At 33.0% G+C, this 20,791-nt stretch overlaps 3 protein-coding genes and 1 long non-coding RNA gene across 4 annotated transcripts; all 4 read right to left on the reverse strand.

The window, feature by feature from the left end:
- Positions 1-1,868: 1,868 nt before the first annotated feature.
- Positions 1,869-5,628, reverse strand: LOC11426820 (uncharacterized). Its single transcript, XM_003617695.3, has 2 exons — positions 3,879-5,628; positions 1,869-2,417 (listed from the first exon to the last, which is right to left on the reverse strand). Exons 1-2 carry the CDS (start codon positions 4,966-4,968, stop codon positions 2,083-2,085), a joined length of 1,425 nt encoding a protein of 474 aa, XP_003617743.1. The 5' UTR covers positions 4,969-5,628; the 3' UTR covers positions 1,869-2,082.
- A 2,451-nt stretch (positions 5,629-8,079) lies between these two features.
- On the reverse strand, positions 8,080-9,051 carry LOC11436665 (probable DNA double-strand break repair Rad50 ATPase). The gene has a single exon (XM_003617696.3). It carries the CDS (start codon positions 9,049-9,051, stop codon positions 8,080-8,082), a length of 972 nt encoding a protein of 323 aa, XP_003617744.3.
- A 1,772-nt stretch (positions 9,052-10,823) lies between these two features.
- On the reverse strand, positions 10,824-14,184 carry LOC11425998 (pre-rRNA 2'-O-ribose RNA methyltransferase). The gene is made up of 2 exons (XM_003617698.4): positions 12,827-14,184; positions 10,824-11,370 (listed from the first exon to the last, which is right to left on the reverse strand). Exons 1-2 carry the CDS (start codon positions 13,896-13,898, stop codon positions 11,015-11,017), a joined length of 1,428 nt encoding a protein of 475 aa, XP_003617746.2. The 5' UTR covers positions 13,899-14,184; the 3' UTR covers positions 10,824-11,014.
- Positions 14,185-16,736: 2,552 nt separating this feature from the next.
- On the reverse strand, positions 16,737-19,443 carry LOC120580584 (uncharacterized). The gene is made up of 2 exons (XR_005646348.1): positions 18,194-19,443; positions 16,737-16,914 (listed from the first exon to the last, which is right to left on the reverse strand). It is a non-coding gene; the product is annotated as an uncharacterized lncRNA (long non-coding RNA).
- Between the last annotated feature and the right edge of the window lie 1,348 nt (positions 19,444-20,791).

A 20,791-nucleotide genomic window follows, 5' to 3' on the forward strand; every position in this document is an offset into this window, starting at 1 on the left:
TGCATGTCCCACCATTTTTTGTGGGTTCTATTTACAATGTATAGACACATTTCAACTAAAGAAATGCATCGCACGAATTTCATTCATATCCTCTTGCCTTTTTTTTTTAAGAAAATATTTTCTACACTGATTTGATGTTGCACGTTTGTTCTAGAAACTATGAGCATATCAATGATCACGTTTGATACTTTCTATTTTATACTTTTTTTTTTGACAATTTTTTGTAAACTTTCTTATTTAATTACTAAAAAAATGGATTGCACCAATTTCATTCATATCCTCTTGCCTTTTTTTTTTTTGCTATCCTCTTACCTTTTTCTTTTTGACAATATTTTGTACACAATAAATTCATGGCACTAATTTCATGTCTTTTTTTTCTTTTTTTACTATATTTTGTAAACTTTTTTTTAACCAATTTCATGCCTTTATTTCATTCATTTTGTCAAAAAAAAAAATGTCTTTATTTCATTCCTATCATGTTGCCTTTTTTTTTTTTTGACAATATTTTCTACACTTATTTAATACTTTTAAAAACAGAATACCTAATTTCCATGCAAACTCGGCTACCCTAATTTCCATGTAAACTTTGTTATATATGTCAAGCCCTAAACGTGTTTCTCTCAAAAAAAAATAAAAATAAACCATGTAAAAATTTCACACACAACACAAAAATCATATAATTTGATATTTAGAGTTTTGCAAATGGAAAGACGTGACCTTACAACTTATTTTTTTCACCGTTACCAATTATATATTGCATTTTATTATTCGTATGTCAATCCCTTTACAATAAACCCGAGCGGAGCACGGGTCAAAAATCTAGTAATGATTTAAATCAATAAGAGATTAAGTATTAGAGAGTGTTAATGTTGCTAGCACTACTCTATTATAAATTGTCCTCGGTTGTTACACCGTAGTGATTGTGATGATGTTTTACGTGGAATCTTATGTTTGAATCCGAATCATCTTGTTTTTACAACCGTGTGTTTATTTGAATATTTGTTGGTCACTAGATTAATAAACTAATAATAATATTAAAAAAAACTATTAAATATTGTATAAATAACTCATATAATTTTTATTTTTTTTAAAGAAAGAACAGAAGTTGCTCTACTTCGTCAAAAAAAATTAGTTGCTCTACAATATTTTTAATAATCCTCAAATTTAAAACTAGTGTGTGAACTATGTTATTATGAAAGAAAAAAATAGTTAATTACAGACTCTTCGTTATAAGTAAAACATGAAATCCAAACAACAAAAGAATATAATTTTTAATCAACCAAGCTGAACTTGATCATTCCCATCACCGTGTTCCTGTGGTATTTGGTGCTCTCAAATGTTTGATTTCGAGAATATAAATAATATCAAGCATTTCGTGTTAAAAATTGGTGTCTAAAATCCAAATTCTTTCCCATGTCAACCATGTTCACTCAGCCTTCAATGATCCATGCAACATTTCAAACTTTGCTATTATTCCTAATTCGTATATTTAGTCATCTTTAATGAAAAAATTAGGATATGATTATGTGTGTTATGTGACTACATGATTAGTATATATTACTCTAGTTATGGTATAATGTAGTTGCAGTAAAAGAACAAAGATGGTCGTGTAGAAAGTTTTCAACCACTTCCTGTACGTGACCACATGAAAACAATAAATCATTGAATAATTAGGAATGTGGCATAGTAAAAATTTAGCTACACATATAATTAGCCAATTCTATTATTGGAAGGTGAGCAATCAATAGGCGTTGAAAAATGTAAGATCTATAGAAAATCTATTTTTATAAAAATATTTGTAATGGGATCTCACATTCAACTGAAGAATTTTAACTCTTGTCAAAAAAAAAACTGAAGAATTTTTTAACTCTAGAGAATAATAAATGTACCATGGCTCTGATGAGTTAATTGTTCAATAAAAACCTAACAATAACCAAACATTGTTATATATTTTCAAAACTAAGACCTAACAAAAGGATGAGTCAACTCTTCGATAAAACCTAACAAAAGGTCATGTGGCTAACAAGGATATATATATATATATATATATCATGTTATAGCCCAATTACTTTGGCTAATAGTTCAGGCCTGCTCCGTCTGCCTACTTTTTTTCCTTCTTTCAAGTGATACCACAGACCTTATTGTAAGATCATCGAGAAATGACGAATCGTCGGAGGATGAAGAACTGGCACTGGAGATTTCAATGTCGCTCAAAGAAAATTTTCTTTTAACAGTGTCAACTGCATTGGGAAATTTGCTTTTTTGTTGTGTTGCCACGGATGGACTTGGAACCTCATTCTTCGCAGCAAATCCAAAAAAAGCTTTCTTTTCATGTACTCCTCGAGACATAGACCCAACATCGTCGTCGTCAAGGTATATGACCTCAATATTCTTATCCAGTTTCACTCTTCCACTAGCTGATACAAAAAGAGATGTCTTTAAGCTTAGTAGCTTACACAACATAACATTAGCCAAACATGATAATACTTGGAAAGTAAGGATAATTTGCAATTTTTGAAGAGAACAAAAATATAAAAGAGAAGAAATCAAAAGAAAACCTCAGATGAGACACTCTAGGTTCGGCTAAAAGAATCAATAACAACTTCTTAAAACATTTTATCCATGGCCTAATAAACCTCAACCCAAAATCCAACAAGATTTTCACTATATTTCTTTGTATTAAACTCATTTTCTTTTCGTGGAAGGTGTTTTCTCTTCCAATTTCTAATAGGAGTCTCATCTGAATGTTCATCTTTGGTTGATTTCATCGCTGACTTTGACACAGAGACCATTTAACCATGACTACCACTCTTGTTTATTTCTTATGTTTTCTTAGCAGAGTGCTTTTAGAATCTGAATCACACCTTCCTGACTTCCTTTTCAACAATACTTATGACAGTAGTGATTTTCAGATTAGAACTTAAACAATTAAGTCCCCTTTTCGCTAATGCCCTTGCTGGTTTTGCTACTTCACCAAGTGAGAGCATCTTGGTTGAAAATCGTTTTAGGAAACGTGGAGTGTAAAATAATAATAATAACATTCTAGGTAAGAAGCAAGACTCAAAGTAAGCTTCAAAGTATAAATAATAAATGGTTTCAGAAGGATGAAAAAACAACATAAATAGAAAAGAGCAAGTATATAATATATACTCAACACTTTCCAAGAGATAAGTTCCTAAAGAGGTCAAAAGAATGATCATTCACACCATCTCTTTCTAGGTACGAAGTAACCTCCCCTACATTACCACTCTCATTCACTACTCGTTCACGACACTACTGAATAACTAGCTCCCACTAGACCCTGGCATCTCAACCACTTTCTTGAGCCTTCTAGCCTTGACCAACAATCATGACACAATTGGTCTAGAATCAGTTCTCTAGGAACATCTCTCCTATTCTAGTAAAGTTACTAATGTTTTTGGGCTCCTGAAGCACAGCCCTGTTGAGGTTTTACAGTTCATGTCAACGCTACTTCCATTTCCATAGGAAAATCAGTTTCAGCTAAAATGAAAGAGTCAATAGCTTGCTTGGGTTGAGTAACATGTAATAAAGATGAATGAACCTTAGAGAAGAAGAACCAAGCATCAAAAGTCACAATTCATTTTCCATCTAGAGACCCAAATTACCATAATATCCCCGATTTAATTGAGTTTATCTTAGTAATGTCACAATCGTACTCTAATTTCAAATTATGATGACTAGTTAATGGTGTTTCAATAGTCAATCTATAAAAACAATAAAATCATGTACCAGGCCAATCTACCTAGCAATCTGATCAAACATTTATCCGATCACACATAAATTCAATATTTATCAAGTAACATTAAAAAATGCATATCTTTATAGGAATAAGAGATGCATTCATAGTTTCCATATACCTGATGATGAACCTTGCACATCCTTGTTCCCTTTGCTCTGCGGTTGAGTACTAGCAGCAACTCCAAGAGTGTGATTAGCATCTTCATTTGTCTGTAAAGGAGCAGCCTCCTCAACAGTGTCATTTTCTAACTCATCGTCAAGAAAATCCTCTTCATCTCTGTCTTCAATATTAGCAGCCATAGGATCAACATGTGACTTCCCCTCATTACTACCACCACCAGAGGCACCTACACTCTTCAAAAGTTTGGTATCATCCTCCAACCCCGAAAGTCTTCCAAGCAGTCCTTTAAACTTTTTGTACATAGACCCAAGCAATATCTCAATCTTACGTTTCTCATCAGCCAACTTACTCTTTTCTTTCCCCAACCTACTTATAGTTTCCTTATATTTCTTCACTATTTCCTTCAATTCGCCATTTTTAACCTCAACCCCAGCCAAAGCATTCTTATCACCCTCCAATACACGAACCTTATTTCTAAGCGCATCAAAAGCATTGCCATCATCTAACCATTTCTTCTTCGATTTCCTCAACTCCGAAACTTCATGCTCCAATTTACCAATCATTTTCCTCAATACACCAAGTTCATTATTATCCCCCATCCTCTTTTCATTCAACTTCCTCAACTCCAAAATTTCAGACTCTAATTCACCATTCTTTCTTCTTAACACATAAATTTCATTGCTACCATCAAAACATTTCTCCTTCAACTTTTCAACTTCTACCTCCAAATCAATTTTCTTCCTACTTAGCTCTTCAATAGTATCACTATTAGCTAATCCATTCACCTTAACTTCTTTCAAAAGTGCTTCATAACTTTCTTGAACTTTCTTCCCTTTCTCACAAATCTCTTCTCTTTTCTTAAACTCAGACTCAGCGTACAACCTTGAGAGTTTCTCCAGTTGAAGCTCTTCTCTGAGTCTCATATACCTATTCTCCAAAACAGCTTCAACACTATCAAAAATTTCCAATTGACACGTTCCACGTAACACCATAACAAGCTCATGAATACTCTTTTTTTCAAAGTCGTTAGGATTTGTGGAATGGAAACCTGGTGGTGACCCAGGTTCAACTTTGGGTTGAATGTTCATGATAAAGCAGAAAGGTGAAAACTTTAGATGAGAAAATGGGTTTTGGTGAAAACGTGAAAATGGGTTTTGCTAAAGGAAGTGGCTTTTCTTTGTGAATGGTGTTAGTGTGGCTATATGTGACTGTGAGTAAGTGAAGGATGAAGAAAGAAAGAGGGTTGGTGTGGAATGAAATGAGTGAGGAAGATGAAGATGGAGATGGTGCTTAAAAACCAGAAGAATTGGGGGAAAAAGCGATTATGAAGGTGGTGCTTAAAGCCAAAGGAAATGGGTGGAAAAAAAAAAAGTGATTATAAGAGTGTGAACAAAACTACAACCACTATCAATTCCTACAAAAAAGTATTTTTTTCGTATGTAGTGAAGTTGGTAAAAAACAATTTCCTCATTTCTCTCTTTGGTTTTTCACATGTTCCTTCGCATAAAATAATTAAATTAAATTAAATGTGACCACCTATTCAAACATTTTGATTTTTAGAAGACTTTTTCTAGTTACACCTTTAAAATATCCGGTTACAATCAAAATTTTATTAACATTTTATAATAAGGGGAGGGATATTTTGACTCTAAGAGTATATTTATAGACTTACTCCAAATCTCCACCTTTCATCTTATTTTAATCTAATAGTTTAAATGTGAGTTTTAATTGTTAATCATGTGACCATCTTTTTTGATCTCATTCTTAGAAATATTTTCTCCATTTAATCTCCCTTTTTAATTAATGTAATAAATACCTCCCCAATTTTTTCTTTTCTTTATGGCGCACCTTTGCCAATTCAAAAAATGTTTTTTAATCTTTCTCTCCAACATTAGAGCAAGGTTGCAGTTTGAAATATAAATTAAAATGTAAGCTTTCCACTCTCACCTGTTGAACCTATGGATGAGAAGATTTTTTTTATTGAAATCTAAATCAAAAAGGAAAGAAATGGGACTGAGAGCCATCATGTAGAATTGAGGTTGGAGTGAAACGGAGAGCCATCACTCTATATCCTATTGTGATTTATATGATTATCCAATTAGAGAAATTAGGTGTGTACAAAATCAATTGGGTGAGTTAGGGTACAGAGCATTAGGAGGAAATTTTGTTATTTTCTGAGAGTTAAAATAAATAAAAAAAAAGTAATTAAGGGAGAAAGGAAATTTATTTTATGAGAATGAAATAAAAAACTTAAAGAGTGCGTTTATGAGAGAAAGGAAATTTGTTTTATGAGAATTAATTAAGGGAGAATAATTGGAGAAGGTATTTAGATCCACAAAGATGGTCACATGATTAACAATTAAAACTCACATTTAAGCCATTAGATTAAAATAAGATGAAAATAACCCTAACATAACATCTACCAACCATGACAATACACTCAAGCATAAACTTGGAAAATAAAGAATGGTAGATTAGATTCTTTATTCAAATGAAAATATAGCTAGCTGTCTCAGCATTTCAAGGAAAATCCAACCACTGCAATAACAACCGTTTTCCTGGGCTTTCTTGTGTATACCTATACCATCCAACATTTTTCACCTGTTAAAATAAAAAATAGCTACTTTCACATAACTAAACTCCTAAAGAGAGGGAAAAAAAAAGGATAATCATCCACAACATCTGTTTGTTCTAAGTAACCTCCCCTGCATAACCACTCTCATTCAGTACTATTTCTCGACGCTGCTAAATAACTAACTCCCTCCCACTAGACCCTGCCATAACAACCACTTTCTTGGGCTTTCGTGCTCATACCATCTAACCCTTGAACCATACTCTCGACACAATTGGTCTCCAATCTATTCTTTAACATCATCTCTCCTATTCTATTTACTAAAATTTCAGGTTCCTGAAGCACGGACCCTGTCCTCGAGGCCGAAATTAGGGTTACAGCTCATGAATATATCTTCCCAAGTACCTTCGTCAACAGGTCTGTTCTAAGAATGAGCCAATACATGACAAGTCAATTCATTATGGCAGAAAAACTCAGATTCCGTCTGGAGATAAACATAATATCCCAGTGCTAGTTGAATTTTTGTTAGTTATGGCATACTATAACCGCGCAAATTATGATGACTAATTATAGGTATTTCATTGTGGTCCAGTTTAATCACTAGTAGCCTCACCAACTCAAAAAAACTATAACACATTTCCTACTCTTTGGATTTAATAAAACAGGAAAATCACAGTTCCATATCTTCGTTGTCAATGTCTATGATCCCAGTATTTTTTTTCCATTTTCAATCTTCCCCTGGCTGGTACAAACAGAGATATTTTTTAAGCTTACATAACACAAGATTTGCCATTATGATAATACTAAAGCAAGGACTTGGAACTTGGAAAAAAAGGAATGGTAGATTCTTTATTCCAAAGAAAAAGTGCTAGTAGCCTCAGCAGTTCAACAAAAATCCAGCCACTAGCTCTTCAAGTAATTGAATAAATATGATTTCATCAAATTCAGAATTACAGATAAGATATACAGCAGGCGTCCTGTAATCATGTTTACCGAGGGAAATATTATGAGTTTCCTTACCTGATTTTATTCATTTATCATTTTTGTTTTCTGGAAAGAAAATTTCTTTGCACTATGACAGTAGAGTGATTTTCACATTAGAGCTACAACTAAGTTCCCTTTTTACAAATGGCCTTGTTGGTTTTGCTTCTTCACCAAGTGAGAGAATCCACGATGAAAATCATTTAAGGAAAAAATTTGGAGTATAAAACAAGATTATTCTATCAAATTCTAGATAAGATTCAATGCATAGAACTATAAATGGTTTCAGAAAAACAAAAACATAAATATAAAAGCTCGATAAGAGTACATGTTTACTGCCGAACAAGAGAAAAATCATTCACACGGTATCTACTCTGACTAACCTCCCCTAAATAACTATGCTAATTCTACTATGCCTTTTGGTTTCTAATGAATAACTTACGTCAACTAGACCCTGCCATCCAACCAAACATTTATCCGATCACCCATAATGAATTCAATGTTCCTAAAGTAGTATTCAGACCATGCATATCTTTATAGGAATTAAGAAATGTAAGCATAATTTATATACCTGATGATGCACCTTTAACTTCAGACTCTGAAGATGCATCTTTGCTCCCTTTGTTCAGCGGCTGATTACTAGCAACTACTCCATGAGAGTGATGAACATCTTCGTTTCTTTGCAAAGGAGCAGACTTCTCCACAATGTCATTTCTGGCCTCATTGTCACCAACATCCTCTCAATCCTCTCATTGTTTCCACCACCAGAGGCATCTACACTCATTGAAAGGTTGGAATCATCCTCCAACCTTGCAACTCTTTCATGAAATGCTTTAAACTTTTTGTTCAAAGACTCGAGTAAGATCTCACCCTTGCATTTCTCATCCACTAATTCTCTGTTTTCGTTCCTCAGCTCGCTTATAATTGCCAAATTCGTGTTAACTGTTTCCTTCAATTCGCCATTTTTAATCTCAATTCCAGCCAAAGCATTCTTTTCAACCTCCAATACACCAACCATGCTTCGAAGCTCATCAAGAGCATTACTATCATCTAACCACTTTTCCTTCAACTTCTCCAACTCCAAAACTTTAAATTCTAGCTCAAAGTTCTTTCTGTTTAGCACATCAAGTGCATTTCCATCTTCCACCATTTTTTCCTTCAATTTCTCAACCTCACACTCCAACTCACCACTCTTTGTTTTTGGCATATCAAGCGCATTGCCATCTTCCACACTTTTTTCTTTCAACTCCAAAACTTCATTGTCTAATTCACCCTTCTTTTTTCTTAACATATCAAGTTCATTGCCATCCTCCGCCTTTTTTTCTTTCAACTTATGAACCTCACTCTCCAACTCATAATTCCTCTTTGTAAGCTCTCCAATAGTTATCTTACCTTCCTCAAACAGTAATTCCCTCAACTCAATATTCCTCTTTCTTAGAACTACAACAGTATCTCTATCAGATAAATCAGCTTTCACTTTCTTCAACAAAGCTTCATAACGTTCTTGTACTTTCTTCCCTTTCTGACAAAGTTCCTCTCTTTTCTTAAACTCTTCCTCGGCCTGTATCCTTGCAAGTTTCTCCATTTTAAGCTCCTCTTGAAGCTTTAGTCTCTCCATTTCAACACTCTGCTGCAAGTGCTGAATCTGGTCTGAGTCCAACATCTTTACTCACCAAAACACCTTCAACTCTGTCAAAAACTTCTGTGAGATAAGCTCCACGCAACACTTCAATAAGATCAGGGATAGTCTTATCTTGTAAGTTATCATCTTCCACACCTTCAACAAGAATGTCGTGGTTGGTTGAAGATGATGACCCAGGTTCGATTTTGGGTTGAATATTCATGATAAAGGTAGTAAAATGAGTTTAGGTGAAAATGGGTTTTGCTATATGTGAATATTGTAGCTGAAAATGAGTGTGAGAGAGACAAGAGAGGAAGAAGATGAAGATGTTTCTTTTGCAAAAATTAATGAGGGTTTAAGGTTGATGTTTCCTCGTTTTTACCCGAGGAATTAAGAGGTAATTGCCTATCATAACCTATCCTAGATCCCTAGGGCTACATGCGATTTTATGGGTTGGGGGACTATGGGAAATACTTGAGTGTTGCCCAAGAGGGGCTATAAAAGTGGAGATACACATTGGTCACAAATATAAGTTGAAAACGGTTAACAAGTGCTCTAAGGATTTTGGTTAAACATTAAAAGTAACAATTTTTGTATTGGTATTTGTACGGTTATAACTCCAATTTGAGTCTTGTTAACAAGTATTTAAATGGCACTCTTTAAGGATTCTAAATAAATAGTAAATCATTCTTTAAAAAAGTTAAAAACTCCAATTTCCAATGCATTGATTTTATAAACTTTGATAAAAACTTACTATTTAAAGTTATTAAACAATGCTCTAAGAGCATCCACAATGGAGACATCCATTTTTTGGTTCTTAAATGGGTTTCACGTGTACACATCACTTATTTATAATTTTTTAATAGTGGTACCTAATAAGAACTCAATCCCTCCAACCCAGCATCTCACACAAAGTTCCTAAATGGGACCCACAAATTAACTATCAATAACTTTATACCATTACATATCAATTTTTTACTATTAAAAAGGTGTGGGTCCCACTTAAGATTGAGGTCTTAAGTTAGACCTTGACCCCCAAAAAAATTCTCCACAATGAGAGTACCTATTAGGTACGGGTCTTAAATGGTTAAGACCCTACCATAGTGGATGGTCTAAGGGCACTTGTTAACATTTTTCTATTAGGATATGATTATAATCTCACCATTCTTCCATGTAAGCACTTTTTACATTTTTTAAGAAAAATTGTTAGTGAAATTAATATGTCTATTTTGTGTGTTAATATTATTAAATTGTCATTTGTTTATATGTGTATTAAATTTGACTTTTCATATTTCAAAATAAGTTTGTAGTATGTTTAAAAAAAAAATCATCTAGTAATTTAAAAAAATAGTTTATATATAAAGACAAATTTTTAGCCAAAAGAGTGTTTAGATTAGATAAAGAGAGGGAGGGTGGGAGGGAGTATGTGTTATCGTGATTATATGATTAGTTCATATTACTCTAGCAATGGTATAATGTAGTTGCAGTGAAAGAACGAAGATGGTCGTGTAGCAAGTTTTCAACCATTTCCTGTACGTGACCACATGAAAACAATAAATAAATCATAGAATAATTAGGAATGTGGCATAGTAAAAATTTAGCTACACATATAATTAGCCAATTCTATTATTGGAAGGTTAGCAATCAATAGGCGTTAAAAAACGCAAAATCTATAGAAAATCTATTTTTATGAAAATATTTGTAATGGGATCACACATTCAACTGAAGAATTTTAACTCTTGTCAAAAAAAAAACTGAAGAATTTTAACTCTAGAGAATAATAAATGTACCATGGCTCTGATGAGTTAATTGTTCAATAAAACCTAACAAAGGTCATGGCTAACAAAAACCAAACATTGTTATATATTTTCAAAACTAAGACCTAACAAAAGGATGAGTCAACTCTTCGATAAAACCTAACAAAAGGTCATGTAGCCCAATTACTTTGGCGGCTAATAGTTCAGTCCTGCTCCGTCTGCCTACTTTTTTTACTTCTTTCAAGTGATACCACAGACCTTATTGTAAGATCATCGAGAAATGACGAATCGTCGGAGGATGAAGAACTGGCACTGGAGATTTCAATGTCGCTCAAAGAAAATTTTCTTTTAAAAGTGTCAACTGCATTGGGAAATTTGCTTTTTTGTTGTGTTGCCACGGATGGACTTGGAACCTCATTCTTCACAGCAATTCCAAAAACAGCTTTCTTTTCATGTACTCCTCGAGACATAGACCCACCATCATCGTCGTTGTCATCATCATCATCATCATCAAGGTATATGATCTCAATATTCTTATCCAGTTTCACTCTTCCACTAGCTGATACAAAAAGAGATATCTTTAAGCTTAGTAGCTTACACGACATAACATTAGCCAAACATGAATACTCAAGCAGAAACTTGGAAAATAAGGATAATTTGCAATTTTTGAAGAGAACAAAAATATAAAAGAGAAGAAATCAAAAGAAAACCTCAGATGAGACACTCTAGGTTCGGCTAAAAGAATCAATAACAACTTTTTAAAACATTTTATCCATGGCCTACCAAACCTCAATCCATAATCCAACAAGATTTTCACTATAATTCTTTGTATTAAACTCATTTTCTTTTCGTGGAAGGTGTTTTCTCTTCCAATTTCTGATAGGAGTCTCGTCTGAATGTTCATCTTTGGTTGATTTCATCACTGACTTTGACACAGAGACCATTTAACCATGACTACCACTCGTTTCTTTCGTATGTTTTCTTAGCAGAGTGCTTTTAGAATCTGAATCACACCTTCCTGACTTCCTTTTCAACAATACTTATGACAGTAGTGATTTTCAGATTAGAGCTTAAACAATTAAGTCCCCTTTTCGCTAATGCCCTTGCTGGTTTTGCTACTTCACCAAGTGAGAGCATCTTGGTTGAAAATCGTATTAGGAAACGTGGAGTGTAAAATAATAATAATAACATTCTAGGTAAGAAGCAAGACTCAAAGTAAGCTTCAAAGTATAAACAATAAATGGTTTCAGAAGGATGAAAAAACAACATAAATAGAAAAGAGCAAGTATATAATATATACTTAACACTTTCCAAGAGATAAGTTCCTAAAGAGGTCGAAAGAATGATCATTCACGCCATCTCTTTCTAGGTACGAAGTAACCTCCCCTACATTACCACTCTCATTCACTACTCGTTCACGACACTACTGAATAACTAGCTCCCACTAGACCCTGGCATCTCAACCACTTTCTTGAGCCTTCTAGCCTTGACCAACAATCATGACACAATTGGTCTACAATCAGTTCTCTAGGAACATCTCTCCTATTCTAGTAAAGTTACTAATGTTTTTGGGCTCCTGAAGCGCAGCCCTGTCTCAAGGCTGAAATTAGTGCTTCGCCTCATTAATTTATCTTCCAAAGTAGCTTTCTCAGCATGTTTGTTCTGCAACTGAGTCAATACATGTCTTGTCAATTGCATATGGTGAAGAAAAACCTCCCTAGAACCAAAATTTATTTGAGGTTTTACAGTTCATGTCAACACTACTTCCATTTCCATAGGAAAATCAGTTTCAGCTAAAATGAAAAAGTCAATAGCTTGCTTGGATTGAGTAACATAGAATAAAGATGTGTTTCAATAGTCAATTTATAAAACAAGAAAATCATTTACCAGTCCAATCTACCAAGCAATCTGATCTAACATTTATCTGATCACACATAAATTCAATATTTATCAAGTAACATTAAAAAATGCATATCTTTATAGGAATAAAATATGCATGCATAATTTCCATATACCTGATGATGAACCTTGCACATCCTTGTTCCCTTTGCTCTGCGGTTGAGTACTAGCAGCAACTCCAAGAGTGTGATTAGCATCTTCATTTGTCTGTAAAGGAGCAACCTCCACAACAGTGTCATTTCCGAACTCATCGTCAAGAAAATCATCTTCATCTCTGTCTTCAATATTAGCAGCCACAGGATCAACAGGTGACTTCCCCTCATTATTACCACCACCAGAGACACCTACACTCTTCAAAAGATTGGTATCATCCTCCAATCTCGAAAGTCTTCCAACCAGTCCTCTAAACTTCTTGTACATAGACCCGAGCAATATCTCAATCTTACGTTTCTCATCAGCCAACTTACTCTTTTCTTTCCCCAACCTATTTATAGTTTCCAAAATTTTCTTCACCGTTTCCTTCACTTCGCCATTTCTAACCTCAACTCCAGCCAAAACATTTTTATCGCCCTCCAATACACGAACCTTATTCCTAAGCGCATCAAAAGCATTGCTATCATCTAACCATTTCTTCTTCGATTTCCTCAGCTCCGAAGCTTCATGCTCCAATTTACCAATCATTTTTCTCAACACACCAAGTTGAGTATTATCCTCCATCCTCTTTTCATTCAACTTCCTCAACTCCAAAATCTTAGCCTCTAGCTCACCATTCTTTCTTCTTAACACATCAATTTCATAGCTACCATCAACATATTTTTTCTTCAACTTCTCAACTTCCTCCTCTAATTCATTCTTCTTCTCACTATTAGCTAATCTATTCACCTTAACTTCTTTCAAAAGAGCTTCATAACTTTCTTGAACTTTCTTCCCTTTTTCACAAATCTCTTCTCTTTTCTTAAACTCAGACTCAGCATATAACCTTGAGAGTTTCTCCAAGTGAAGCTCTTCTCTGAGTCTCATATACCTATTCTCCAAAACAGTTTCAACACTATCAAAAGTTTCCCATTGACAAGTTTGACGCAGTACCATAACAAGATCATGAATAGACTTATCTTCAAGGTTGTTGTTAGGGTTTGTGGAATGGAAACATGGTGGTGACCCAGGTTCAGTTTTGGGTTGAATGTTCATGATAAAGCAGAAAGGTGAAAGCTTTGGAAGAAAAGATGGGTTTTGGTGAAAAGGTGAAAATTGGATTTGCTAAAGGAATTGGCTTTTCTTTGTGAATGGTGTTAGTGTAGCTATATGTGACTGTAAGTAAGTGAAGGATGAAGAAAGAAAGAGGGTCGGTGTGAAATGAAATGAGTGAGGAAGATGAAGATGGTGCTTAAAAACCAGAAAAAACGATTATGAAGGTGGTGGTGAAAAAAGTGATTATAGAAGAATAAGTGTGAACAAAACTACAACAACCGCTATGAATTCCAACAAAAAGTGTTTTTTTTTTTTGTATGTAGTGAAGTTGGCAAAAAAACAATTTCCTCATTTTTCTCTTTGGTTTTTCACATTGTTCCTTCGGATAAGATAATTAAATTAACTTAAATTAAATTAAACGTGACCATCTATTCAAACATTGATTTTTAGAAGATTTTTTCTCGTTACACCCTTAAATATGACATCATATGTGAACTCATTTAATGTTGTCTTTAAATATGAATTTTACCGTAGATGTGAACTCAATTTGTGAATGTGCATGTAAATTGAATTAACGTTTGTTTATTCAATTTGTGGGATTGAATTCAATTTGAGTGATACTTTAATTAATATACTTAGCCGTTCGCAACCATTCAAAAAATGTTCAATTGTTTGGTTCATGTTTTGGATTGAATTTGTACTTAACAATTATCCTTGGTTCCCTTGTGTTTTTTGTCTCATGTTTGGTTCTTTTTATTTCTCATGTATTCACTTTGTGATGTCCTTAAATTTTAGGTCTCTTGGAAAATTCACAATTCATGTTTATCTCTAACACGTAAAAAAAATAAACCCCACAAATTGGACGGAAAAGAATTGAAAACCGACGGGAGAGACAGACAAAGAAAAAAATATGAAAGGAACATGAAGAGAACGAAAAAGGAAAATGAGTGAAAATTTGATAATAGGTTAAGGGTTTTTTTGTCAAATTAGGGTATAACAAAAAATACTTAGATGTGATTAGAAAAAATCTTTTTAGAATAATAAAATTACAATGACTTGATTCTCGTGAACGTATCTCAGTTGATAGAGATATTACATTTTATATATAGAAATACTCCACTTATCCACAATTAAATTGTATGAACACCAGTCAGTACACTACTTGACTAAAAAAGAATTACAATGACTTGTTGTTATTTTAACAAAAGTTATATTTTAGAGTTTCAACCAAATCATAATAATTTTGTTAAACTCACAGTAGATGAAAAAATGTTCCAAGTTAAAACAAAATGTTCTAAATTAAAAAATCATAATTTTGTGACAAAATTACATATGTATTGAATCAAACTACACTGTTGTCCTAAAAAACTACGGCGACACGAATTTGTTACTCTCTCTCTACCATCATTTTGAAGATTTTGTTTGTTTATAAATATAATTGACTCCATACTCAATGAATATCAATGATTTTGATGTTGTTCAAGTTTTTAAGTCAATTTCGTGTGTCCTTCAAATTTACAATTTAATTTGTATTTGTTTAGATTATACAATCTGAAACCTTTTTTTGGATTTTTTAAATTACAGAAACCGAAAGCTATCAAATTGAAATATTTGTCGTTTTTAATAATATACCACAAATTCCTCCCATGTTATTCGATTTTTATATGTTGAATTGGTAAAAACGTGTGAATTTTTATATCATAAGATGAACTCTCCCTCAAATTGAAATAAGGGAACCTTTCAAGCAAAATTTTAGTTTTTATCAACAATGAGTTGGAGCTGTATGACCTTGAGTTCCCCTTTGAAGATGGGAACACCTAAGTATATGAAAGGTAAATGCAATTTTGATCGGTCTATGCAAGGGAATACAACCTGAGAAGATAATCGAGTTTTAAGGGTTCAACACTTGACAATAACTATTGGCATATCTCATAGAGGTTAGCAAAGGCTTCAATTTTAGAAGCTTTCCCTTTACAAGTTATTATATCATCAACGTATAAAATATGGGAAGGAACATGAGAGGACTTGGAACCCTTGATTATATCATCTAATTTGGCAGAGCCTCTACTAACAACTTCTTTTGCAAGGCAGTAGTTTGGCGAAGCCTCTACTTACAACTTACTCTCTCCGATTACAATTATGAGCAAAAAAGCATATTTTTTAGATTCATTCAATACTTAATGTATTTGGTCAATAGATACACCAAATATATTATATATTCAATGAACTTATAAAGTACATTTTTGCTTATAAATGTGATCGGATGGAGTATTTTGCAAGACCGGACAATAGGGGAAGATAGGATCACTCCTCCTGACCCCCTCTCTTACTAAAAAAAGAAGAAAAAGAAGAGGAAAGAATTCCTTCAAAATGAAATTGGAACAAATAATGCAATCGTTTGTGCTGCGCTCTGATCAACTAACAATTGTTCAGTTTTACTAATGTTTATTTAACCTTCCATCGTCTGAGGGGAAACTCGTATATCCTTAAATCGTTTATCTGTTAATTTTAGCAACATGATAATTATTTTTAGGGGTAAAAATTCTCAACACACTCTAAGTGTTTCAACATCCCTTTATTTTATAAATATATGTTAACTTGTACTTTATGTGGTCTTGTATAAAAAAACATCTTTTAAGAAATTTATTTTAAAAAGATAAAAGCTAATTTGTACTCCCCTGATCCTCCTGTGTGTGAGAAAAAAAAACATCTTTTAAGAAAGAGGGTTATGTGCATTAATTGATGAGAAAAATCATAAGTAACCGAAATTAGTAACTTTATTAAGTTGGAAACAACATGTAACACCCCTACTAGAAATTACCTAGGATATCTAGCATGAGTGTTAAACTTGGCAATGGATACATTAAAATTACTACAATAAAAATTTCCTCTGAATAAGATACAAAAAAATTCCCGTCTTATACCTCTGAAGTAACACTAACACTACTGACGCGAAACTTCAAGCGACTTCTGCTCCTTCATCACGAACCATCATGTTGTATAATAACTTGTACGTCTGAAATAAATAAAAAGAATTGGGGTGAGACAAAATGTCTCAGTGAGTTCCACCTATCCTAGGCTGTAGGCAATCTCGGGGAACCTAGGATCGCCATCTATTACTAAGCTCAACCCATTTCGGGTTTATATGATTTCATTATGCATAACTGAGCGATCAGGGGATAACTAAAATCGCTGTCTGAAATACTATTTTGATTATATCATAAACATAGTCATACTCATAACTTCAATCATAAGCATAATCACCATAATCATAATAATAATCATAAACATAAATCCAATATATTCGTATTCTAGTATAGCTTTTACTTTGACATACTTATCTGAGTATGTCTCTGATTTTTTTTTTTTTTTTTGGTAACAACTAGTTTCGGCTAACTGAGCCGGAGTTCCGTAACTAAAATTCATCATTTCCAATGATTGGCAAAATGCCCATAAGATATGGCTTCGTAGCTAATTCATACTAAACATAATTTTCATGTTAATATAAGTATCATTAGTTATACATTTCATTATATGCGTATATATCATATTATCTCTTCGTTATGACGAACGGTAACTATTTCATTATTTTTACTATGAGCCGTACCTCATAGGCTACATTATCTCTTCGTTGTAGCAAACGGAGTTTCACATTTGTTACTATGAGCCGTTCCTCATAGGCTACATTATCTCTTCGTTGTAGCAAACGGAGTTTCACATTTGTTACTATGAGCCGTTCCTCATAGGCTACATTATCTCTTCGTTGTAGCAAACGGAGTTTCACATTTGTTACTATGAGCCGTTCCTCATAGGCTACATTATCTCTTCGTTGTAGCAAACGGAGTTTTTATCAAATTTATTATTTCTTTCTTTCTTTCTTTCTTTTTCTATGATCATGTTACTCATTTCAAGTTTTTCTACTCATTTCCATTTTTCTGTGATTTTCTATAATTCACTGTGAGCATATTACTCATAGACTGTATTTCAAATCATTACCATAATTATACATATCAATTGTCTTGATAAAATTTCCCTCCAACAATTATGCTAACATAAACATACTTATTAACATAAAAGAGATTTTAGAATAACTAATAATTGTATCTAGTTCAGAAATAATCATTCTACTATCTCATATCTATTCTGTTTCAAATGTATCATTCATATGACATAGTAGTCATGCTTGCACAAAAGACAAGAAATCATAAAAATGGCCTAATTATTCATGTTATCTCATTAATCTAACATAATCATAATCCATTCCCAAAGGTGGGTTCTAAACTAAAGGAACTCACCTTGGCATTAGTCCCGAAATTGCAAGCAGCTTATCCAAAATTTTCAGCTTTTGCTAGCTTCAAAACTCCATAATCCATTTTCCAAAATAGCTTAAGTCTTGGCTTATAGCTCTTGCTCTTTCCAAAATAACTCAACTCATTTGTGACATTCTCTTACTTCATCAACCAGCATACACGAAAATTTCAATTTCAGTCCTTGCACCAGAAGTACGTCGTTTGGCTATTTAAGCACTTCCAAACAGCTTAATTAGCAGCTTATGGCTTCTATCAAATTAATTTCGACCCAGACTTCAACAAAGATGTTCCAACATATATACTCAGCCCCATGAACCACTTATACAGCAGGTTAATCCACAACTTAGTCATTTAAGGCAAAATTCCCAAAACAGCTTACTGACAGCTTATGACCTCTAGACAATTCAATTTCAACTCAAATTTTCCAGAATCAAAGAAAATATGTATACACAGCTTCTACACCGGTCATAAAGAAATTCTAACATATTTAACCCAATAATCAACTACGGAAGCTTTTGGAACAACTTATGGCTTTTAACTTTTAGCTTTTCATTCCAAACAGAAACAACAACAAAATTTATACTACTAACAGCCCAAAAACAGAGTCATATAGAATCCCAAAGTCAGTAACAACTTATACATCTAATCAATCAACATAACTTGAATTTCTTCCCAAAATAATCACTTTTACCTCAATTTAAGCTATTAATCACTTATACTTACATTCAGCCCCTGCCTCAATCTTCTTGCCAAGCCAAACCCTAGCTTCAATATTCTTGTTTCTTGCTCAAGCTTGCCTCTAACGCTCAAAACACAACACAAAAATCACTTTTCTACAACATGAAATGTCATTTCTAGCTTGGTTTTGCTACAAAAGTGAAATAGGTAATGGTGGGAGTGAAAGAAAGGAACACGTGAGGGAGGAGGGGGAAGAGAGAAGAGGGAGGTTCTGATTTTTTTTTGTGAGAGAAGAGTGTAGAAGAATGTGGAAATTTTTTAGTTTTATTCTATTTGTACCTTTTTATGTAAATGACCAATTTGCCCTTTTCATACTATTCTTCAAACTAAAATATCCGATTAAATGTCGTAAAAGTTTTAAGCGGCAAATTCCATTCTCAATAGTCCGTTGGAATAATATGATTCGGTCCTGAAAAGTTTTGTGAACAGTTACCATTTTGTCCTTCTCTTAAATTTTCCAATGATAAAATAATTGATACTGAATTTTTACATGCGGGTTATTACACAACAATTTATAAACTTTTTATAAGTTGACTTGACCGTTTTTTATCATTTTGCAACACAAAATTTCTATTTTCATTCCTTTATCCAATGCCTTAAAGGCAATGGTTAGTCTTTCCCTTTTAAATTATCCTCTTCAGAAGTGTAGAATACACATTTATTATTGAATTTAGAAAAGAAATCGATATTTAATTTAAGGGTAAAGTTGAAATAATGTCATTAAACATAATAATTGAAGTAGATTTTTTATTATATTTCAAACTTTAAATTTTATTTTTACTTATATTTAGGATCAGATGAAGATGAAGTACATTTAAGAGAACAAGTTAAAATAAGATAAAAGTATTTTATTGAAAATTGTATTTTTAATGTTTTAAAACTTTCCCCTAAAAAAAAAAAAAGAAACTTAAAAATTTAAATACGTATATTTTCAATACACAATTTATTTGTTAATTTCTTTTTCGCCCCTTAACTTATATCACAGGAATATAAGTTAGCATGACTCATTTATTTATATATGAAAAGTGAACTTCGTGATCATTTATATCACATAGAGGCAAATTGAATGACAATAGAGAAAACTGTTGTACCAAAAAATAGTAAGGAAAACTCATTAACACTCTATACGTGGAGAAAATTTAGTTAAATTACTTGCTGGTGCAAATGCAAGAGTCCCATTCATTTGTATCGTAAAATAAGTAAGATCCTTACAAATAAAGTTTAAAAAATAAAGTAACACTTAATCACAATAGTTGTTGTCATGTCTGATCAGCACATCTTTGTGAACAAACGACATGTAAGTAACCAAGTATGCAACTACTTCCAAAGGGAAAAACGTGTGTAGAAACTACCTCATCCTCATGCCCACTATTGTGTTACCATTGGAATCTTCTATCTATAAATTGAAAGCAAAACATTTTATTCATCACATAAACACCGAAATCATAAATTGTCTATAACTAATATCTTTAGTGTTTTTCCTCTCACTCTCGTTCACATTTGACATCTTACATGTTGTTGGTGACCATTGTATTTGTCGCTAAATTTTGAACATTTTAACGATCACTTATATGTCCATTAAAGATTAATAATTATCGCTAAAAGTAGTTTACGTTTTAGTGTTACAATGGCCACCGCAATATGTAAGATAACAATGTGGATGACCACCACATCATTTTATTGATCATAGCCGTTTGGTTCCATTCATAGTTATATGGAGTACAAGTCTTTCTTTTAACTTTTTAATATATGCTATATACTAACCACAACAACTTAACCTTATAGCATAAAGTAGAGTCGTCAAATATATATAGAGAGTATTAAGCTTTAGTGTTGTCTCTTTTC

Source organism: Medicago truncatula, chromosome 5 (genome assembly GCF_003473485.1).
Source record: "Medicago truncatula cultivar Jemalong A17 chromosome 5, MtrunA17r5.0-ANR, whole genome shotgun sequence".
Lineage (NCBI taxonomy): Eukaryota > Viridiplantae > Streptophyta > Magnoliopsida > Fabales > Fabaceae > Medicago > Medicago truncatula.

Excerpts from the sequence above, each read along its gene's own strand:
- LOC11426820 (XM_003617695.3), bottom strand. The coding sequence starts at position 4,968 with ATGAACATTCAACCCAAAGTTGAACCTGGGTCACCACCAGGTTTCCAT. Across the intron at positions 2,418-3,878 it reads TGTGCAAGGTTCATCATCAG|CTAGTGGAAGAGTGAAACTG; the intron begins GTATATGGAAAC and ends TTTTTGTATCAG.
- LOC11436665 (XM_003617696.3), bottom strand. The coding sequence starts at position 9,051 with ATGGAGAGACTAAAGCTTCAAGAGGAGCTTAAAATGGAGAAACTTGCA.
- LOC11425998 (XM_003617698.4), bottom strand. The coding sequence starts at position 13,898 with ATGAACATTCAACCCAAAACTGAACCTGGGTCACCACCATGTTTCCAT. Across the intron at positions 11,371-12,826 it reads TGTGCAAGGTTCATCATCAG|CTAGTGGAAGAGTGAAACTG; the intron begins GTATATGGAAAT and ends TTTTTGTATCAG.